This window comes from Acinonyx jubatus, chromosome A2, assembly GCF_027475565.1.
Source record: "Acinonyx jubatus isolate Ajub_Pintada_27869175 chromosome A2, VMU_Ajub_asm_v1.0, whole genome shotgun sequence".
NCBI classification, from domain to species: domain Eukaryota; kingdom Metazoa; phylum Chordata; class Mammalia; order Carnivora; family Felidae; genus Acinonyx; species Acinonyx jubatus.
Window position 1 is genome coordinate 104,121,949 of NC_069383.1, and position 17,787 is coordinate 104,139,735.

Sequence of the window (17,787 nt, forward strand, 5' to 3'; positions counted from 1 at the left end):
ACCTCCCATGAGGATAAGATTCAGAATGGCTCCAATGGGCGCCGGGGTGGCTCAGTTGGTTGAGTGACTGACTTCAGCTCAGGCCATGATCTTGCGATTCACGAGTTCGAGCACCGCCGACTCAGGCTCCATGCTGAACAGCTCAGAGCCTGGAGCCTGCTTTGGATTCTGTGTCTCCCTCCTCTACCCCTCCCCTCCCCCCACTCTCTCTCTCTCTAAAATAAATAAAAAATATTTTTTTTAAATGGCTCCTATGTCCAACATTTACTAGGTGCCATACTGTTTGCTGGTGGCTCTAGTTATTACTAAGGGTTCCGGGCAGTTAGCCTCATCCCCCTGGAAGCCAAAGGAAACCACTTTGCTTATATTTCCACCAAAAATGCTGTACTAAAGGAGACCAACAGCAGGACCCCAGTCATGGTCCAAAGAGATGTTTTTCCAAATGACGGCCTGGAAAAATTGACCAGAGATGCCCAACAATGGGCCCCATAAAAGGAGAATCAATATGGGAAATCTGACAGTTGTTGGTCTGATAAAAAGAGAGAACTCAGGTGTGGACCAAAGAACAATGTGGCTGTACCAGAAAGTTTTAAATTCCCAGTACTCACAACTGTACACACATTAAACCATTGGTCTACCGTGAAAGGATAGTGTTCATGAACCAATATGGCGGGAACTCTGCTTGTCCCACTGGCCAAAATACAATCCTGGGAAACACCCATACTGCCCAATGGACCGTTTGAGGTTTGGCAAATGGGTTCCGTGCAAATCCCTCCATCTCATGGATATAAATATGTTTTAGTCATGGATCATATGCTTTCTCTTTTATTGGAATGAAGCCTTGCCTTGTAGACAGACCCACACCTCTTCTGTGACTAAAATCCTATTAGAAAAGATTATCCCCTACCTGGGGATCCCCTCTTGAACCACGCAGTGACCAGGGAACCATGTTACTGGCCACATGTTTCAGCAAGTCTGTGCTTCTTGGCTAGTTTCACACTTTCTATCCGATTAAGCCCACCTGTTGCGGGTAACTGGTGGTTTTAAGGGAAACAGATATATACACACAGTTGAGCCCAGAACAACGTGGTGGTGGAGGGGGGGTGCACTGGAAAATCCGCCTGGTGCTTCTGCCTTTTGATTCCTCAAAGACTTAACTGCTACTAATAGCCTACTATTGACTAGAAGCCTTCCTGAAAACATAAATGGTTGATGAACACACATTTTGTATGTTTTATGTAGTATATACTATACTCTTAAAGTTGGAGAAAAGAAAATGTCATTTAAAACATCATAAAGAAGAGAAAGCACAATTACAGTACTGTCTGTATTTATCCAAAAAAATCCACATGTACGTGGATCTGCACAGTTCAAACCCCTGCTATTCAAGGGTCAGCTGTATGTGGTCTCCATCCAGTTTTCCCAGAGTGGTGAATGTGCTAAGGGGTCTATTGTTATGTTAATGAGGTGGCTTGGAAAGCGCCAGAAGGTGGAGGCTGGTTGCCAGGGAAACCAATCACGCGATTAGAGATTGGCTCTGTCAGCCCCATCCCACCTCAAGGGTCTGGAGGTTGAATCAATCACCAATGGCCAATGATTTCATCAGTCGTGTCCATGCATTGAAAAAGTCCCAACAGGCCAGGGTCTGTGAGCACGTGAAGATGGGGGGACAGCAGGCCCTGGGACGGCAGGGAGCTCGGCACCCCCTCCCCAACCGCACCCTGGGCAGCTCTCCCTTCCCTCTGTTCCTGACTTAATCCTTTTACAACAGACCAGTGATCTAGTGAGCGATCTGTCCCCCGAGTCCTGTGAGCGCCTCCGGCCAGTTCGCCAAACCCAGGGAGGGGTCGTGGGAGCCTTTGGTCTGTAGCTGGTGGGTCAGAACCCAGGTGACACGTGGACTGGCGTCTGGAGGGAGGAGGGGCCGTGCTGGGGGACCGGGAGGGTCTGACTGCCATCTCTGGGTAGGTGGTGTCAGAAGTGAGTTGAATTCTCTGATGCCCTGCTGGCATCAGAGAATTAGTGGCAGGAAACCCACGCACGCGTCAGAATTGTAATCGTTGATCAGCATTTTAGCTCCTAATTCCAGGCATGCACAGTATTCATCAAACAGATTTATACAGACGGCTGGGCTTCCGCAGAAGTCTGGTTTCCAGGAAATGCAACCATCAGCAGGACCATGCAGAGACTGGCCCCAGATGGCCCTGCTCCCCTCCCCTTAGGGTCCTCACTCCACTGAGAGAAGTGGGGCCTGGGGTCTTACATCTGTGTCCCCAGGGCCGGTGTCAGTCGTTCAGGCAGTGTTCCCTGCCAGAGCAGTACATGCTCCCAGCAACGCGCCTCCCCGCACCCCCCAACAACCTGCACCTTCCAAGATGCTAATTTTTCCTCTGCGGGTGGGAAGCTGGGCAGCACGCAGAGAATCGAAAGAGGAAGAGTTAGAAGTGCTTTCCCGGGAGGCGGCAGACAGAATCCAGAAACGGAAACCAAGCCGCAGAGAAAGCATCCTGTCCGGTCTTGCAGAGAAAGCGCCACTCCCACACCCGCTTGCTTTTCTCGCTTCGGAAACAGAGAGATCATCTCCCTGCCCGGTCCCCGCCCCAGACCTCTCGCCCTCCTGAGTCCACCCCGGGGCCTCTTCCCCTTGCACCCTTAGTGCTGGCAGGCCCCCCTTGCAGGCCGCGAGCCTCCCCAAGACTGACCCCTCCCCGTGCCCCCACCCGGCACACAGCAAAAGATTTAAGCAACTTGGTGCCAAGAAAACCGCAGACTTCGGTGACCCTCTGGCTGGAAAACCCCCTGCTAACCGAGGCTGCTGGCAGGCAGCGCGGCTGTGTGTGCAGGGTTGTGTGTGTGTGTGAGGGGGTCCTGGTGTTCCAACCAGAGACGCGTTTCACTCTCCAAAGCATACATTATACAGTCCCTCTGATGAGAGAGCATGGGGCAGGCTGGGGGCCAAACACAAGCTAACAGCACCCCTCCCTCCCCCCCCTCCCCCGCCCAGGTGGGATATGTGATATTCCTTGCACTCTCCTGGCCGCCCAAGAACAGGAGAAAGGAAAGAAAACAGATGGTTGACTGATAGAGATCACAGTCATGCAGGACAAGGGTCTCCTTCAGTATATGGAGAACTTAGTGAACTGCAAGAAAGAGGCAATCTCATCCAGAGCCTGATCTCCAGAAGCCTAGAGACTCCGTTTCCCGGAGCCCTAATATCACCCTCAAGAGGGAAAGGTGTTCAAGTGCTTGCCATGGTGATGTGGGAAACTGAGGCAAATGAAACATCAAATCCCCTTACTGTCTACGGCTCACTGACCAGTCCTTGAAACCGGCACAGTGACCTCCCTCGAGGGGCTCAGCTGCCTCCATGATGACACTTTGCGGGGGGCAGCAGGGAATCTCAGCTTCATATCACCCCACCTCGAGGACCCTGTAAGTCTCCTTCCTTTATCTCAACTGCCCCAGGACACACGCTGGCATCATGCTCCAGGTTTAGGGCCCCGATATACACCCGAGGGGTCTCAGGACTGAGGTTTCACTAAATGGTAATAAATGGCGTTTCCCTGGCCACAGAGACCCCCTCAAGGTCCTGGAAACCTTCCTTCCAAAATTCCTAAGAAACTTACTCTATCCTCGCCCCCTTCCAAGCTGAGGGTATGTGACGAGTTACCCGTCACGACCCCAGTGCAGCTCCTGCTGCCAATGGGTTGCAGGATTTTATTTTTTACCTCAACACCTAGTGTAAGGGTTAAATTGTAGTGTAGGGCTGACCTATAGCTTGAGAGATAACAGCTTTGTGTTGACACTAGAGCTTGAGAAATAACAGCTTTGTTTTGGCACTGAAGGTTAAGAGATAACAGCCTTGCTTCACTCTTGTAAATTACTCATACTCTCCTAAATTAGGCTTCACCAATTAAGGAAACAAAAGTTCAAAGAAAAGAGCATCAGAGGCAGGGTCAAGGAGATCAACTGGTTGCGACTTAACGGCAGAAAGTCTAAAATAATCACCCCATCCGGGAACTGTTTCCACCTCATCTGGAAGCTATTTCTTTTTTCTGTTCCCAGGTGATGATAAAATGAGGTGGTCGGCTATAAAAACCATGTACCACGGCTGTTCAAGGCCGCACTCTGATCAAAAGTGTTGGTCCTGATCGGTGGGCCTTGCCTCTCATTGCAATAAACTTTGTTGTGACTGTCACTGGTGCCCACAGCATTCTGTTTTAGGAGTCGTGTGGATGCAACACCAGGATTTGTGGTCTCCCCACTTGGAAGAAGGAAGGGGTGGACACAGAGTGAGCAGGTACAAGGTTATTAGAGCATCAGATCTGGAAGGAAGAATACTGGGGAAGCTCTCTTTACAGAGAGGGGGCGCTCAGAGGGAATGCCCGTGACTAGACGCAAGGCTCCTTGTTTTAGGAGGTTCTGGTCAGCATCCCCTTCTCTTCCCCCTGGATCCTCCTCAGGTCCCATCCTTACTGGCTGGACAACTCCAGGTGCTGGGTGGTCCCTTCCCGATGGGCTCGACTCCATTGTGCGAGGGGTCAGACTGGTCATACTGCTGCCCGTATACACAAGTTTTAGGGTTTAGTTAGGTATTTTTGCTGTCAGATTCCTGAGAGGAACCTGAGGGGGAGTAGGTGACGTCTGTTACATTCTTAAGTGGGACTCTACTCCCCAAGGGGGTTGCTGTGGTCAACCGCTCCCAGCTCCCAGCATTGTTCCAAAATACATGCTTTTGCCACCCAGGGACCTCAGGTCCTTTCTCTATTTTATCCTATTTTTCCCTATTATACAGGGGTCCTGTCTGTGCGCTTTAATAAAATCACCTTTTAAAAAAAATTTTTTTTAACATTTATTTATTTTTGAGACAGAGAGAGACAGAGCATGAACGGGGGAGGGTCAGAGAGAGAGGGAGACACAGAATCCGAAACAGGCTCCAGGCTGTGAGCTGTCAGCACAGAGCCCGACGCGGGGCTCGAACTCACAGACCGCGAGATCATGACCTGAGCCGAAGTCGGATGCTTAACCGACTGAGCCCCCAGGAGCCCCTAAAATCACCTTTTTGCACCAAAGACATCTTCAATAATTCTTTCTTGGCTCCAAATCCCCACCATCACCCCAAAACCCCATCACCTCTGATAAGGGAGCATTAAGTCAAGCTAACACACACCCTCCCCCACCAGGTGGGATGTGTGTGACATTCCTCAGGCACCCTGGCTGCCGAAGGACACAGGAAAGGAAAGAAAACAAACGGTTAACCGATAGAGACCACAGTCCTACAGCACGTGGGTCTCCAAGAGTTTACAAATATCTTAGGAAATTACAAGAAAAAGGCAATCTTACCCATAGCCTCATCTCCAGAAACCTACAAACTCATTCCCGGAGCCCCAGCATCACCCTCCCCTCTGTAGTGATGTGGGGAACACAGGCAGAAGGAAATGGCAGGTAACATTAAATGTCTTCATAACCTGCAGCCCATTGACAGATACTTGAGGCAAGTACAGAGCAGCACGTTTCTCCAGAAACCCCTGCCCACGTCATGTTGCCTTCCTAGAGGGAAAACAGCCATAGCCAGACAGTAGCAGGGCCTCCAGGATCCCGTGGGTCCTCTTTAGCACATCAAAGTCCTTCTGGAGGCCTTCCTTTCCTTTTCCCTCCCTCAACTCCACAGTATAGAACCAGTCTCTCCTCCCAAGCCCAGCACAGCTCTCTCTGCCCTCGGGTCCTGTCCCCGTGCTTTAATAAAACCACCTTTTTGCACCAAAGATGTCTTCAAGAATTCTTTCTTGGCCGCCAGCTCTGAATCCCCATCACTCCAAAACCACATCACCCCCACCTGCCCACAGAAAGGTCAAAGCCAGGAGGAAGTAAAGGAGGTGTCTCACTTCCCAAGATCTTTCTCCCTAGACCAGGCAGAGCAGAGGGTGGAAACCAGGAGCCAATCCACCCCTGGGGGCAGCTCCCCACTCACCTGGATTCTTCCAGCCACAGCAGGTGAACGGACAGGTGAACAGGCAGCGTGGGGAGCAGGTGTAAAAGAAAACCCTGGCGAAGAGGAAGAAAGAGGGAATCACTATTCAGGGACCCAGCACTACGTTTGCATTTTGAAGGAAGTTTTCAAGTTGGAAGAAAACACACAAAGCTACATTATGTTTTCCGACCTTCAAAGAAATCAGGAAACAGGACTAGTCCCTGAGTGTCATTGAGGCCAGGCTCAGCCCAGCGGGGGTTCAGGGTATTCTAGAAAAGGAGGCACCCCTGTGCCAGGGCCCCTACCACCAGCATCCACCACGTGCATTCAACTGCAGCTCACGACGTAAAACCCAGACAGAAGGGCTCCCCAGGACCCTGTCTTGGGCGCAAGAGGGAGCACCAGGGGAAGTGTCAGATGCACTGATTTTCAAGCACCACCCACCCACCCCCACCCCCGGTGCGGTTTCACAAGGAGAGGTCACTCGTCAACTCAGCGAAGATTTCCGATGACTGCTTTTTACATCATTTTGCTGATTTAAAATCGTCGTGCACCCTGGACATTTTCCCTCCCACCGAGAATAGGTATGGCACATTCCCAGCAACACACACTGGTGGTATACAATGGGACCTTTCCAGTCTGGACAACTCAGAATGAACGCGACACTTCCTGTTTCTTGCGGGACTGAGAAAAGTCAGCTTGCAAAACCCAGTGACTGATGTAGCCCACTGTTGGCTGCACTGTCCCCCCTCCTCGCCATGAAAGGGCTCCGCCCCCCTCCTCAGTGGCCACTGCAGAGCAGGGTGAATTTAGGTGCTCGCCTGGTGCTTTCAGGTCACTTCACGTGTTTAGTCACAGAGTTAAGAAAGGCACGAACTATCTGTGAGGTACCAGAAAGGGCTAAGCATGGCAGGCAGGGGTCACTTGACTTGGGGCCAGGTCAGAGGCCAAGTGCTCAGGCGGTGAGTCCATAAAGAACTTGAGCAGCACCTGGAGGTGGCTGGGGACTCCTGAAAGGTTTGGAGGGGGCAATGATGGAGATGTGTCTTTGTGAAAGGGTCCAGAGGAAGCCACTGTCACATAACAATTATTCCCACCTGAAGACATAGGAGTTTCTGAAATCCCTTGTCTGCCTAAAAGTGGAGCCTCCTAGAAGAACTCAATTGTCATGAATTAGGTCCTAGGGAGCCATGCCAACTCTTCTTTGAAAACCAAAAAAAAAAAAAAAAAAAAAACCAAAAACAAAAACACAAAAAGACACTCTCACTATCTTATCTCCCATCTATCCACTTATCTTTCCAAAGTCCTTTGTTTCCCTAAGTGCCCCTTCTGCACCTCCCCAGAAGTCCTCTGTTCTCCCAGAAGTGTCCTTCTGCCCCCTCTATGCCCTATGAAGATGGTAAATAAACCCCCCAATTTTTTTAAGTAGACTTCATGCCCAGCACGATGAGGGGCTCAAACTTACAACCCTGAGATCAAGACCTGAGCTGATGTCAGGAGTCAGACGCTTCAATGACTGAGCCACCAGGCACCCCCAAATTCTAACCACCTCTTGGAGCCACATTTTTCTGTTAACTCCCATGTGCATACATAACTAAAAATCCATCTTTTCTCCCACTAGTCTGTCTTGTCATTTTGATTTGCAGTCCCCCAAGACGCTACCTAAGAGGATAGAAGTTTTTCCTCCCCGACACATGATTCCAGCAGAGTTGGATGGAGGGACACAGAACATGAGCAGAGAATGTTAAGAACAGAAAGGCAGGGTACGTTCTGGATCCAGGAGATGAAATCGTAAGGGCTGACTGGAAGGATGAGGCTTCAAAGGGTGCCTGTGTCGAGCTAAGATGACAGGGAAGGAAAGACCCAGTGTCACTTACTAGGCATGGGGCTAAGGCTGGCTGTTTCCCATGACACCCTTTGGTTCTACACAAGGTGGCTGTGGGCATCACCCCACGTGGGAAATAAAGCTTGAGTTGTTTTCACAAGCAGGTTTGAAAAGTGAGAGATGAGGCTAGCTGGGGGGAAACAGGGCAGGTGGGAATTCGGGGCCCAAGTCACATCCCCGGAACCAACAACTGAGGGAAGTCCCGGACACGAGAGGGACATCAGGGTAGGGAGGGAATGACCATGGCCACGTCCTATCCCTGCGGAAGGAAGCACTGATTCAAAATAGTCTTTCAAAAGTCTAATCTTCCCCGGGCGCCTGGGTAGCTCAGGCGGTTAAGCATCCGGCTCAGGTCGTGATTTCATAGTTCATAGGTTTGAGCCCTGCATTGGGCTCTGCGCTGACAGTGCGGAGGCTGCTTGGGATTCTCTCTCTCTCTCTCTGCCCCTCTCCTACTCATGCTCTCTGTCTCAAAATAAATAAGCATTAAAAAAAAAGTGTAATCTTCCAACATTATCGGCACTGGATGATGGTTGTGACACTTTATGTCCCTTCATCCTGAGGAATGGAGCTTCTGTGGAGAGCAGACAGCAGACACCCATTCCAAAGCCCAGCCAACAACTCAGCAGGTGAGGTCAGGCTGGAGGCTACTTGAGGCACTGTACCTTCTGGCATCGTACCAGGATACTCAAACTTCACACCAAGGCCAGGATACATCCTGCTTCCTGAAGAGAAGACTCCCCTTACCTCCCCAGGACCCCATGGTCTACTCTACGCCAGGGGAGCTTTTCCCTGGATTCCTGGCCCCGAGGTTCAGCCTCCCAGAGAAATTGGAACCTGGTTCCGGCTCTCAGGATCCTTTGCTGTGAGCGTCTGGGGTCTCCCCCCTACCCGTCGCCAGATCCAACCCGTAAAAAGAAAAACCCACAAAAAACCCTGTAGTTGTGTTTGGTTTTCTTTTCTGTTTTTTTTCAGTTTTAACCATTAAACTAAAAATCAGATAGGTGGGTTACTCTGTGTAAATAACTTGATGTGTATAAATGTTTATAAAACTCTTTTGAATGAACATAGAGAGCAAATGTGTGTGAGTGTTCGTGTGTGTGTGTGTGTGTGTGTATGGGAGAGAGAGAGGGAGGAAAATGAACAGTGTTTATCTTCAGGGAGTAGGAAAAGCTGAAAGTTTCATTTTGTTTTATATTTGTGAGATTTTTCATATTATTATTTTTATTTAAGTAATCTCTACACCCAACCTGGGGCTCAAACTCACTCACAAACTCCAAGGTCAAGAGCTGCTCGCTTGGCTGACTGAGCCAGCCAGGTGCCCCATTTGTTTTTTTTTTTTTTTTTTTTAAACACTGAGTTTGTATTAATCTTATGATCAGTAAAGATAACAAAAGAAGTCCACTTGGACAAAAGCCCATGGGAAAAACTCATTTTTTTTTAACTAAAATGTTACTGGGGTGCCCACCATCGTAGAAAGTCCTGGGAGTGCGAATGTGATTTGTTGGATCATGAGGCTTATGCAGAGAGACAACTAGTAGGTCAACCTGGCCTCCAAAGAGGGGAGAAAAAGGGCAGAAGGATGGAACATTAGGGGACTTAGGCCTGGTTCAGTGAGAGGTGACAGGGCAGCATAGCAGCCTTAAAGGGTGGGGCACGGTGTGAAAAATCCTTTTAGGGGTTTAAGATTTAGACTTTCATTCTGGTTCAGGGAAATCACTAATCCTTTAAAGGCCGAGTTTACAGCCAAGGAAAGCAACCAAAGGTGTCTTTAACCCTGAAGACACCAGGAGGGTGGAATGAGCTAGAGGGGCCAGGCCTCACTGGGCAGGGCAGGGCAGAGTAGAAAAGGGCAAAGGGACAGGGAAGTAGCAGAGGGGAAGGGGGGCCGGGAAGGACACCACAGCCTGAAGAGTGTCTCAGGGGCCTTCCAGGATATTTCCTGTTCTCTGAATTTCAGAATTTCTGGGTCACCCCTCATGGAGGGAAGCAGCCTGATGTGGGGTTGACTTCTGGCATGGGAGGCCAGGAGGCTGCCACCTGTGACCTTGGGTCAGCTGGCCAATTGGGTCACCTGGCCAACCCCTGACCAAGAAGAGAGACAGACCTGTGGTCCCCGCTGTGGGCGTTTCTAGGTCCCAGGACAGTTTACCATAGACACGAATTGTGAAAGGACCCGCACGCAGGGACCAATTCTATGTCCTCTAATTTTTTACCGTGGTTTCTCTTTAGATCTGCAGGACAACTAGAGGTCAGTATTTCATGCTGCAACACTTGTTCAACACTGGTTTCAGGCATACTTCTGGCCATCGAAACTCTCAAAGTTTAGTAAGAAAGAAAGGAAAAAAAAAAAAGGGGGGGGGGAACAGTCCCAAAACAGACTCACTTGCCCCAGGATGGCAAACCAAGACTCAGATATCTGTTAAATCAAAACCAAATGGAGACCAGCCTTAAAAATTCCGAGCAGAGAAAAAATTCTGAGCAGAGAAAAAGGTTAGTCATAGAAGTTTGAGTTTGCAAGACCAACCCCGCCCCGCGCCACTTCCTGCCTACGCCTCTGGAAATGCAGAGCAAGATTCCCACTCTTTCCCAATGTCGGTATGAGGCAACCATGGACCAATTCCCCACCATTTAAGAACTTTCTAATATTGCAGCCAAGCGCTGCGAAGACGAGCCACCGCCTTCCCACTCGAACTCTGGCGTTGCGATGACCGAAGACCTGTGAGTCCTATCCTATGCTCTGGTTCCAGTGCTCCCTGCTTGCAAACTGTCTCTTGGCGTGTGCCCAAAAACTTTTACTAATTGCTACTCTGGTGAATCATTGGCTTTATTCTGTTATTTCTGAACTTTTGACAGTTCTAACCTATCAGCCTCTCAGGAATCTGACCTTTAACCAACCAGCCCACCTGCAATTACCTGGTCTCCATAGTGAGAGACTCCGGCTCTACCCCCAAAGCAAGGTGACCTTGGGGGAAGGATCCTTTCCTTTTATAATAACGTTTGTCTTGTCCAGTCCCCTCCCTCTTCTCTCACCCTTATGCCCCCTCACCCCCCATTTCTGCCTATAAAAGTCTTCCTCTTGTGCAATTCCTGGGAGCTCCCTTCCGCTTGCTGGATGGGACGCTGCAGCATCGGTAACCAAATACAGCCAATGAGATCTTCAAACCCACTCAGTGGAATTGTGGTTTTTAACAGTAAAAATCATTCTCCAAAAGGTAACTTTACTTAACCACTAAAGAAAAAGTGGGGGGAGGGGGTCTGGGTGTTCTCTGGTTTGAGCTGTGGAGAAGCCGGTCCCCGCCCCGCCTGCCTCCACCTAGAGGTCACACCCGCTGCGTCTCGGGTCTTGGGAAAAAGGCGGCGGTGGCGAGGTCAGGAAGCACACCCCTCTCCCACCCCACCCCCGCACGCTCTGAGCGCTCTCCCTGTGCACCCTGCTCCCAAGTGCACCCCCATTCCCTCTCCCAGAACATTCTCCCCACGCACCCACTGAGTGCTCTCAGCATCCTCCGGGACTGTACCTCCTCCCGGCACGCCTGCTCATCCGCCCGCCGCGCGCGCTGCTCCCCGGTCCCCCGCCCCCCGCACACTCCTCTCCCTTCATCTGCTCCCCACCCCTGCTCATCCGCCCCGCGCGCCCTCACTGTCTACTCCGCTCCCCCTGAAACCTGTTCTCTTCGGTCCCCGTGCCCTGCTCCCGGCGCACCCTGCTCATCCGCCCCGCGCGCGCGATGTTCCCCGGTCCCCCGCCCCGCACACTCCTCTCCCTGCACCTGCTTTCCACCTCTGCTCATCCGCCCCGCGCGCCCCGTTAGCAGTGCACCCTCCCCGTACTCCGCTCCCCGAAACCTGTTCTCCCCCGACCCGGTGCTCTGTTCCCCGCACGCTCTGCCCATCCGCCCCGCGCGGGCGCTGCTCCCCGGGCCCCCTCCCCGCACCCCCTCACCGTACACTCCTCTCCTCGCCCCTGCTCCCCACCTCTGCTCACCCTCCCCGTGCGCCCTCTCCTCTCCGAGTACTCCCGTTGCGCGCACCCCGCTCCCCGCACATCCTTCCCAGCCCACGGCAGGTGACAGGGAAGCCTGGCTCCGGAAAGCAGATCCCCGAATCCCAGCGGGGACCACTCACCGAAGCGGGGACCCGCAGCGTCCGTTTCGGATCTAAGTTTGAGCGCCGAGCCTGGGTCATCGCCCCGCCGCTGCCCCCTCCCCGCCCCGTTCCGGGAAGGCTGCCCCCAACTCCGCCCAAAGTTGTTTCCTCCTATGGCGGGTGAGGTGGTGAGTCACCGGAGACATCCCGGTTACTCATTAAGCCGCTCTGCCGTGAAGATAACCCCTTGTCAATCTTGAAGAGCAAACAGCAGAGGTTATCCAGCGGCAAATGGGCTTGTGCGAGAAGGGGCAGACCAATTTACCAGTGCGGCAAGCAAACTATGCCCACCGAGCAAACCCGAACTCAGAGCCAGCTCCCAGAGGACGCGGGGTGGGAGGGGCTGCTTTGAAGGAACGTTCACTGGAGGGAAATGAGAGGCAGGTGGCCTTTCCTCGGCTGCAGGTGATGGAGGTGGAGGTGGCCCCTCATTGGCTGGCGGCTGTTGCCAGGTAGAGAGGAAATCTTCCTTCTTCCTTCCGCGTGGACTCTGCAGGATGCGGCCAGTGATCCTGGCCTCCATGGAGGAGCCCAGGTCTGTAGGGGTTGCCCCACCCCCAGCTCCAAAGCCACCAGAGAGAAATAACACGCGGAACCAGCCCTGGGTGGGGTGGTGTCAGGAAACGGGGGCGGGGGGGTGCCCGGGCCATGTCCGCTGTGGTCCGTTAATCTCTCCAGTCCCTGATCTGGATTTTCTTCTGAGACTCTGGGTTGTGGGAGCTCGCTAGTAACAGGGCAAAGCCAGGAGATGCTGGCGCAAGAAAGGAAATGACTCATTCGGTCGGCAGCCTAGACTGCAGGGCCTGGCAGCAGCCAAGACTGCGGGCTGACCCGAGCTGCCCTGCAGGTGGACTGCACAAGCATCCAGCGCCCGAGAGCTCGGTGCCTGAGGATCTCTGGCGCAGCGCACAGCCGTGGCCCGATGACCACGCTGCACCTGACCTGGAAAATCAAATACCCAGGACATATGTGTCAAGGGAACGCCCGGTGAATGCGACAGACCAGAAATGAGATTGTGACCGTCTCTAAACCACACCTGAAAGCCCTGCCCACCGCGAGGCCACCCCCGGGCGCCTCCGGGCGGCGCTGCTACAGGCCAAGATGCCACGGACACACAGGCCAGCCCCGAGGGCCTTGGACTTGTGCACAGAAGTGCTCTGAGCGGCCTCTCCCTGAAGCAGTCATGCCGCACAGCCCACTGACGACGAATGACACCCACTCCTGGCGGACTGGCCAAGGAGTCATTCCACACCACTCAAAGTCCCCCACAAGGAGCTGAGAATGTTGCAGAACCATTTGTGGAGGCTGGCTTTTGCTGTTGGGTACCACTTCCCAAGTGCAAGTGCCAGCCACCCTTCCTCCCATCTCAGCGGCTCTCCAGCATCCTAGAGCGCTCAGAGGGTAGAAACCTCAGAGAAGGGAGAACGGTGTTCTTCAGACAGCCGGCAGGCCCCTCAGCAGGCTGTGGAACAATGTCGTGGGTCACAGCCAGCGTTCTGATTGTCGATGGGGAAGAATGGAGAAGAAAAGCATCTCCACTCCCGCATGGAGGAGGCAGGTACCTCTGTGCCGCGCACTGTGGCCCCCAGAACATTTGTAGGTGGCCCCGGACACCAGCTGGATGCCACCAGCTGATATGGTCTTGGCCTCTTTGTCTTTACCTGTATAAGGGCCACTTGTCTCCTAAGGGGGCATTCTGAGCAGGAAAGCCAGCGCCTCCGGGAACTGTCCAACCTGGACCCCAAACACGAGGGGCAAACACGTGCCCCCAACGTCAGCCCGCCCGCTTGCTGCTACACAGCTCTGTCCGCACTCAGTTTTCCGCACACCCTTCTTCCCATTCCATCCAGGAATCATAGGAGTTAATTTCTTAACTGGCGCTCAGCACACCTTACAGCCCACAGTGACCGTCCCCTCGTCTCAGTCTATCAGATGGGAAACATGCCCCAGATAGATCTCTGTTGTGTATAAGCCACCCCGTCTGTGGCATTTTTGCAAGGGCAGCTCAATAGGGTAAGAAAAAGTTGTAAGGAATAATTACGGAAGGGTGTCTTGTAGCCTTTGCCCCATTGCCCCCCGTGGGGACATTGTGCGGATCCACCCAGGGTTTGACATTAACACAACCCACCAGTGTCCCTTCACATCGCCGCACGTTTTCTCATACTCGTATTCGTGTTGTGTTCACTTCTATACAGCTTTGTCACATGTGTGACATCGCCACAGTTGAGATGAAGAACTGTCAGTTACCGAAAGAACCCCCATGGTGCCCTATCCCCACCCCTACCCCAATCCCCAAAACCGTTAAGCCCTAGTACCTGCTAATCTGCCCTCAATTTCTAAGATGTCTCATTTTTTTTAATTAAAAAAAATTTTTTTAACGTTTGTTCATTTTCGAGAGACAGACTGTAAGGGCGGAGGGGCAGAGAGAGAGACAGAATCTGAAGCAGGCTCCAGGCTCTGAGCTGTCAGCACAGAGCCCGATGCAGGGCTCGAACCCACAAACCGTGAGACCATGACCTGAGCTGAAGTCGGATGCTTAACTGACTGAGCCACCCAGGCGCCCCTTTTTCTTAATTTCTTAATGTTTATTTATTTTTGAGAGAGACAGGCAGACAGAGTATGGGTGGGGGAGGGCAGAGAGAGAGGGAGACACAGAATCCAAAGCAGGCTTCAGGATCTGAGCTGTCAGCCCAGAGCCTGACATGGGGCTCGAACCTGTGAACTTCAAGATTGTGACCTGAGCCGAAGTCGGACGCTCAACAGACTGAGTCACCCAGATGCCCCTGAACTGGCTTTTTCTACTCAGAATTCGCTGAAGATTTGTCCACAGTGTATGTATTAGCAGTTGGTTCTGGGAAAATTAATAAAAGGAAACTTCATTCAGAATAGAGTCTGATGGACAGCAGGGGGCGCTCTCACACCCTAGCACTTGTTACCAATTCCAGACCCAACAGGAACAGTGGCACCTTGCATCGGGGTACTACTTTAGCTACTACCTTTACTGTCTCAGTGGGAGGAAGGAACACCCCCGGCCCCGCCATCCCCCCAACAGCCCAGCCAATGAGAAGCAGGTATAGCCCAGCCAATGCGTGAAAGTCTCAGCTCAGCCAATGAGAAGCCACTATATTTTGAGTTCCCAGTTTATTCTAATGAACTTCTTGTTATCACAGCCTTCCCAGATTCGCTTGCCTCTGTGAGAGTGGTCCTCTCCTTCGTTTTACAGATTCACCTCTGGTTCTTCATGAAGCTTGGTTATCACAGAATACATTTCTCTGCTATTCCTAAATAAACCCATTTTGCTACTCAAAAAACAAAAAAAAAAAAAAAAAAAAATGGCAGTTTTATGTTTAAAGGCAACAGTTGTTTTTTACCGAGCATTGTGCCCTGATGCGGACTATCCCCTTTAACCAATCGCACCCTGAAAGACAGCCAGGCTGTTTCCAGTGTAGGCTATGAAGAATAAAGCTGCTGTGAAATTTCACGTACAGGTATTTTGTGTGTGTGTGCGTGAACATACATTTTCATTTCCCTGGGATAAATACCAAGAGTGCAATTGCTAGGTTGTATGGTAATTACACATTTAGCTGTACAACAAACTGCCAAATTGTTTCCTGCGGTAGCTGTAATATTTTGCACTTTGCCAGCAATGGATGTGAAATCCACTTTCTCCACATCCTCACCAGTATTTGCTGTTGTAATTATTTTTTACCTTAGCCATTCTGATCATTGTGCATCGATCTCTCATGGTTTTTACTTTGCACTCTCCTGGTGGCTAATAGCGTTGAGCACCTTTTGATGTGCTTAGACATCTGTATACCCTCTTTGGGGAAGTATTCGTTCGTGTCTTTCCCTCATTTTTTAATGGATTGTTTGGAGGGTTTGTTGTTTGGTTATTCTTGTCGAGATTTCAGTGCTCTTTGTATATTCTAGATGCAAGTTCTCTGTTGGATAGATCATCTGCAAACATTGCGAATATCTTCTCCCAGTCTGTAGCTTGTTTTTTGTTTTTATTTTTATTTTGTTTCATATTTTGTCCTCTTCATGTGAGCTTTCACAGCGAAGAATTCTTTTTAATTTTGATGAGATCAGTTTATCAGTTTTCTCTTTTCACTCTTTTGCTGTCAAGTCTAAAAGTGATTTGCCTTGCCCTAGATCCTGAGGACTTTTCCTGTGTTTTTCTTTAAAGTTTTATTGTTTTATGTTCTACATCTTAGTTCGTGATCTACTTTTATTTTTAATTTCTTAAGATGTTTATTTTCAAGAGATAGAGACAGAGAGTCAGAGCACAAGTGGGGGAGGGGGAGAGAGAGAGACAGAGAGAGAGTCACAGAATCCCAAGCAGGCTCCAGGCTCTGAGCTGTCAGCACAGAGCCTGACTCAGGGCTCAAACTCATGGACTGAGAGATCATTACCTGAGCCAAAGTCAGATGCTTAACCGACTGAGCCACCCAGGCACCCCTCGTGATCCATTTTTAAACATCATGATTTGGTGACACTGGCTTTTGGGTTTTTGTGGGTTTTGTCTATGGATGGACAGTGGCTCCAGAACCTGTTGTCGAAAAGACTGTCCTATGACACTGAATTTCCTTTGTTCTTTTGACAGAGGTTAGTGCAGCATATTCGTGTGTGGGCCTACTTCTGGATTTTCTGTTCTCTTCTAATCAATCATCTGTGTGTCTCTCCCTTTCTGTCAATGCTGCAGTATTTTGATTACTGTAACTACATAGTAGATGTTAATATTGGGTAGAGTGATTTTCCTGCTTGATTCTTCTTTTTCAAGATTGTTTCAGCCATGGGACGCCTGGGAGGCTCAGTCGGTTGAGCATCCAGTTTTGGCTCAGGTCATGATCTCGTGGTTCGTGGGTTCGAGCCCCTCATCAGGCTCTGTGCTGTCATCGCAGAGCCTGGAGCCTGCTTTGGATACTCTGTCCCCCCTCTCTCTCTGCCCCCCCTCAAAAATAAACATTTTTTTAAGAGGTTGTTTCAGCCACTCTAAGGCCTCTGCATTTCCATATAGCTTTTAGAATAAGCTTGTCTATATCTGCAAAAATACACCCTGGGAGTTGGATAGGGATTGTCCTAAACCTATAGGCCAGCTGGGTCCTGGCAAAGCCAGGACTCAGCTCCTCCTGAGTCCCTTCAGCTCCTAGTTTGCGGATGGTTTTATCATGAAAGAGTATTGTATTTTCTTTTCAGATGACTTTTCTGGGTGAATTATGATGATCATAATAATGATGATCATGTTTTTTTCCCCTTCATTCTATTAAGGTACTTTATTACATTGATTGATTTTCGTATGTTGCATCAACTTTGCATTCCTGGAGTCAGTCCCACTTGGTCATGTCATAGAATTCTTTCAATATGCTGGCAGATTTGCTTTGAAACTTATTTTGTGGGCTTTTTTTTTTTTTTTGAGGATTTTTCAGTAATTTGTTCAGTACTTTCTTGTGATGTCTTTATCGGCCTTTAGTATCAGGATATTCCTGGCCTCATAGGATGAGTTAGGGAGTGTTTTCTCTTCCATTTTTGACAGAAATTGAGAAGGATTGGTTTTAATTCTCTAAATGACTTTTAGCATTTATAAGTAAAGACATCCTGCTTTGGGCTTTTCTTTGATTGGACAGTTTTGGTTTTTGGGGTTTGTTGTTGTTTCGTTTTGTTTTGTTTTGTTTTTTTTACTGATTCAGTCTCTTGTTATAGATCTGTCCAGATTCTCATTTCTTCTTGAGTCAGTTTGGTAATATGCACACTTCATCCTGATTATATCATTCTGTCGGAGCAC

General features: G+C 50.4%; 1 protein-coding gene across 4 annotated transcripts in view; it reads right to left on the minus strand.

Annotated features, from left to right (window-relative positions):
- UPP1 (uridine phosphorylase 1) overlaps nt 1-12,543 on the minus strand; it is a 29,243-nt gene extending 16,700 nt beyond the window's left edge. The window contains exons 1-2 of one of the 4 annotated variants that reach the window (XM_027045958.2): nt 12,297-12,543; nt 5,972-6,045 (exon numbers count right to left, since the gene is read on the minus strand). In XM_027045958.2, coding sequence (XP_026901759.1) covers nt 5,972-6,045; nt 12,297-12,528 — 306 coding nt within the window. In that variant the 5' untranslated portion in view covers nt 12,529-12,543. Of the gene's footprint in view, nt 1-2; nt 146-5,971; nt 6,046-11,984; nt 12,073-12,296 lie in introns of those variants that run through there. The other 3 variants (XM_027045959.2, XM_053218733.1, XM_027045961.2) reach the window with 3 other exon arrangements.
- Between the last annotated feature and the right edge of the window lie 5,244 nt (nt 12,544-17,787).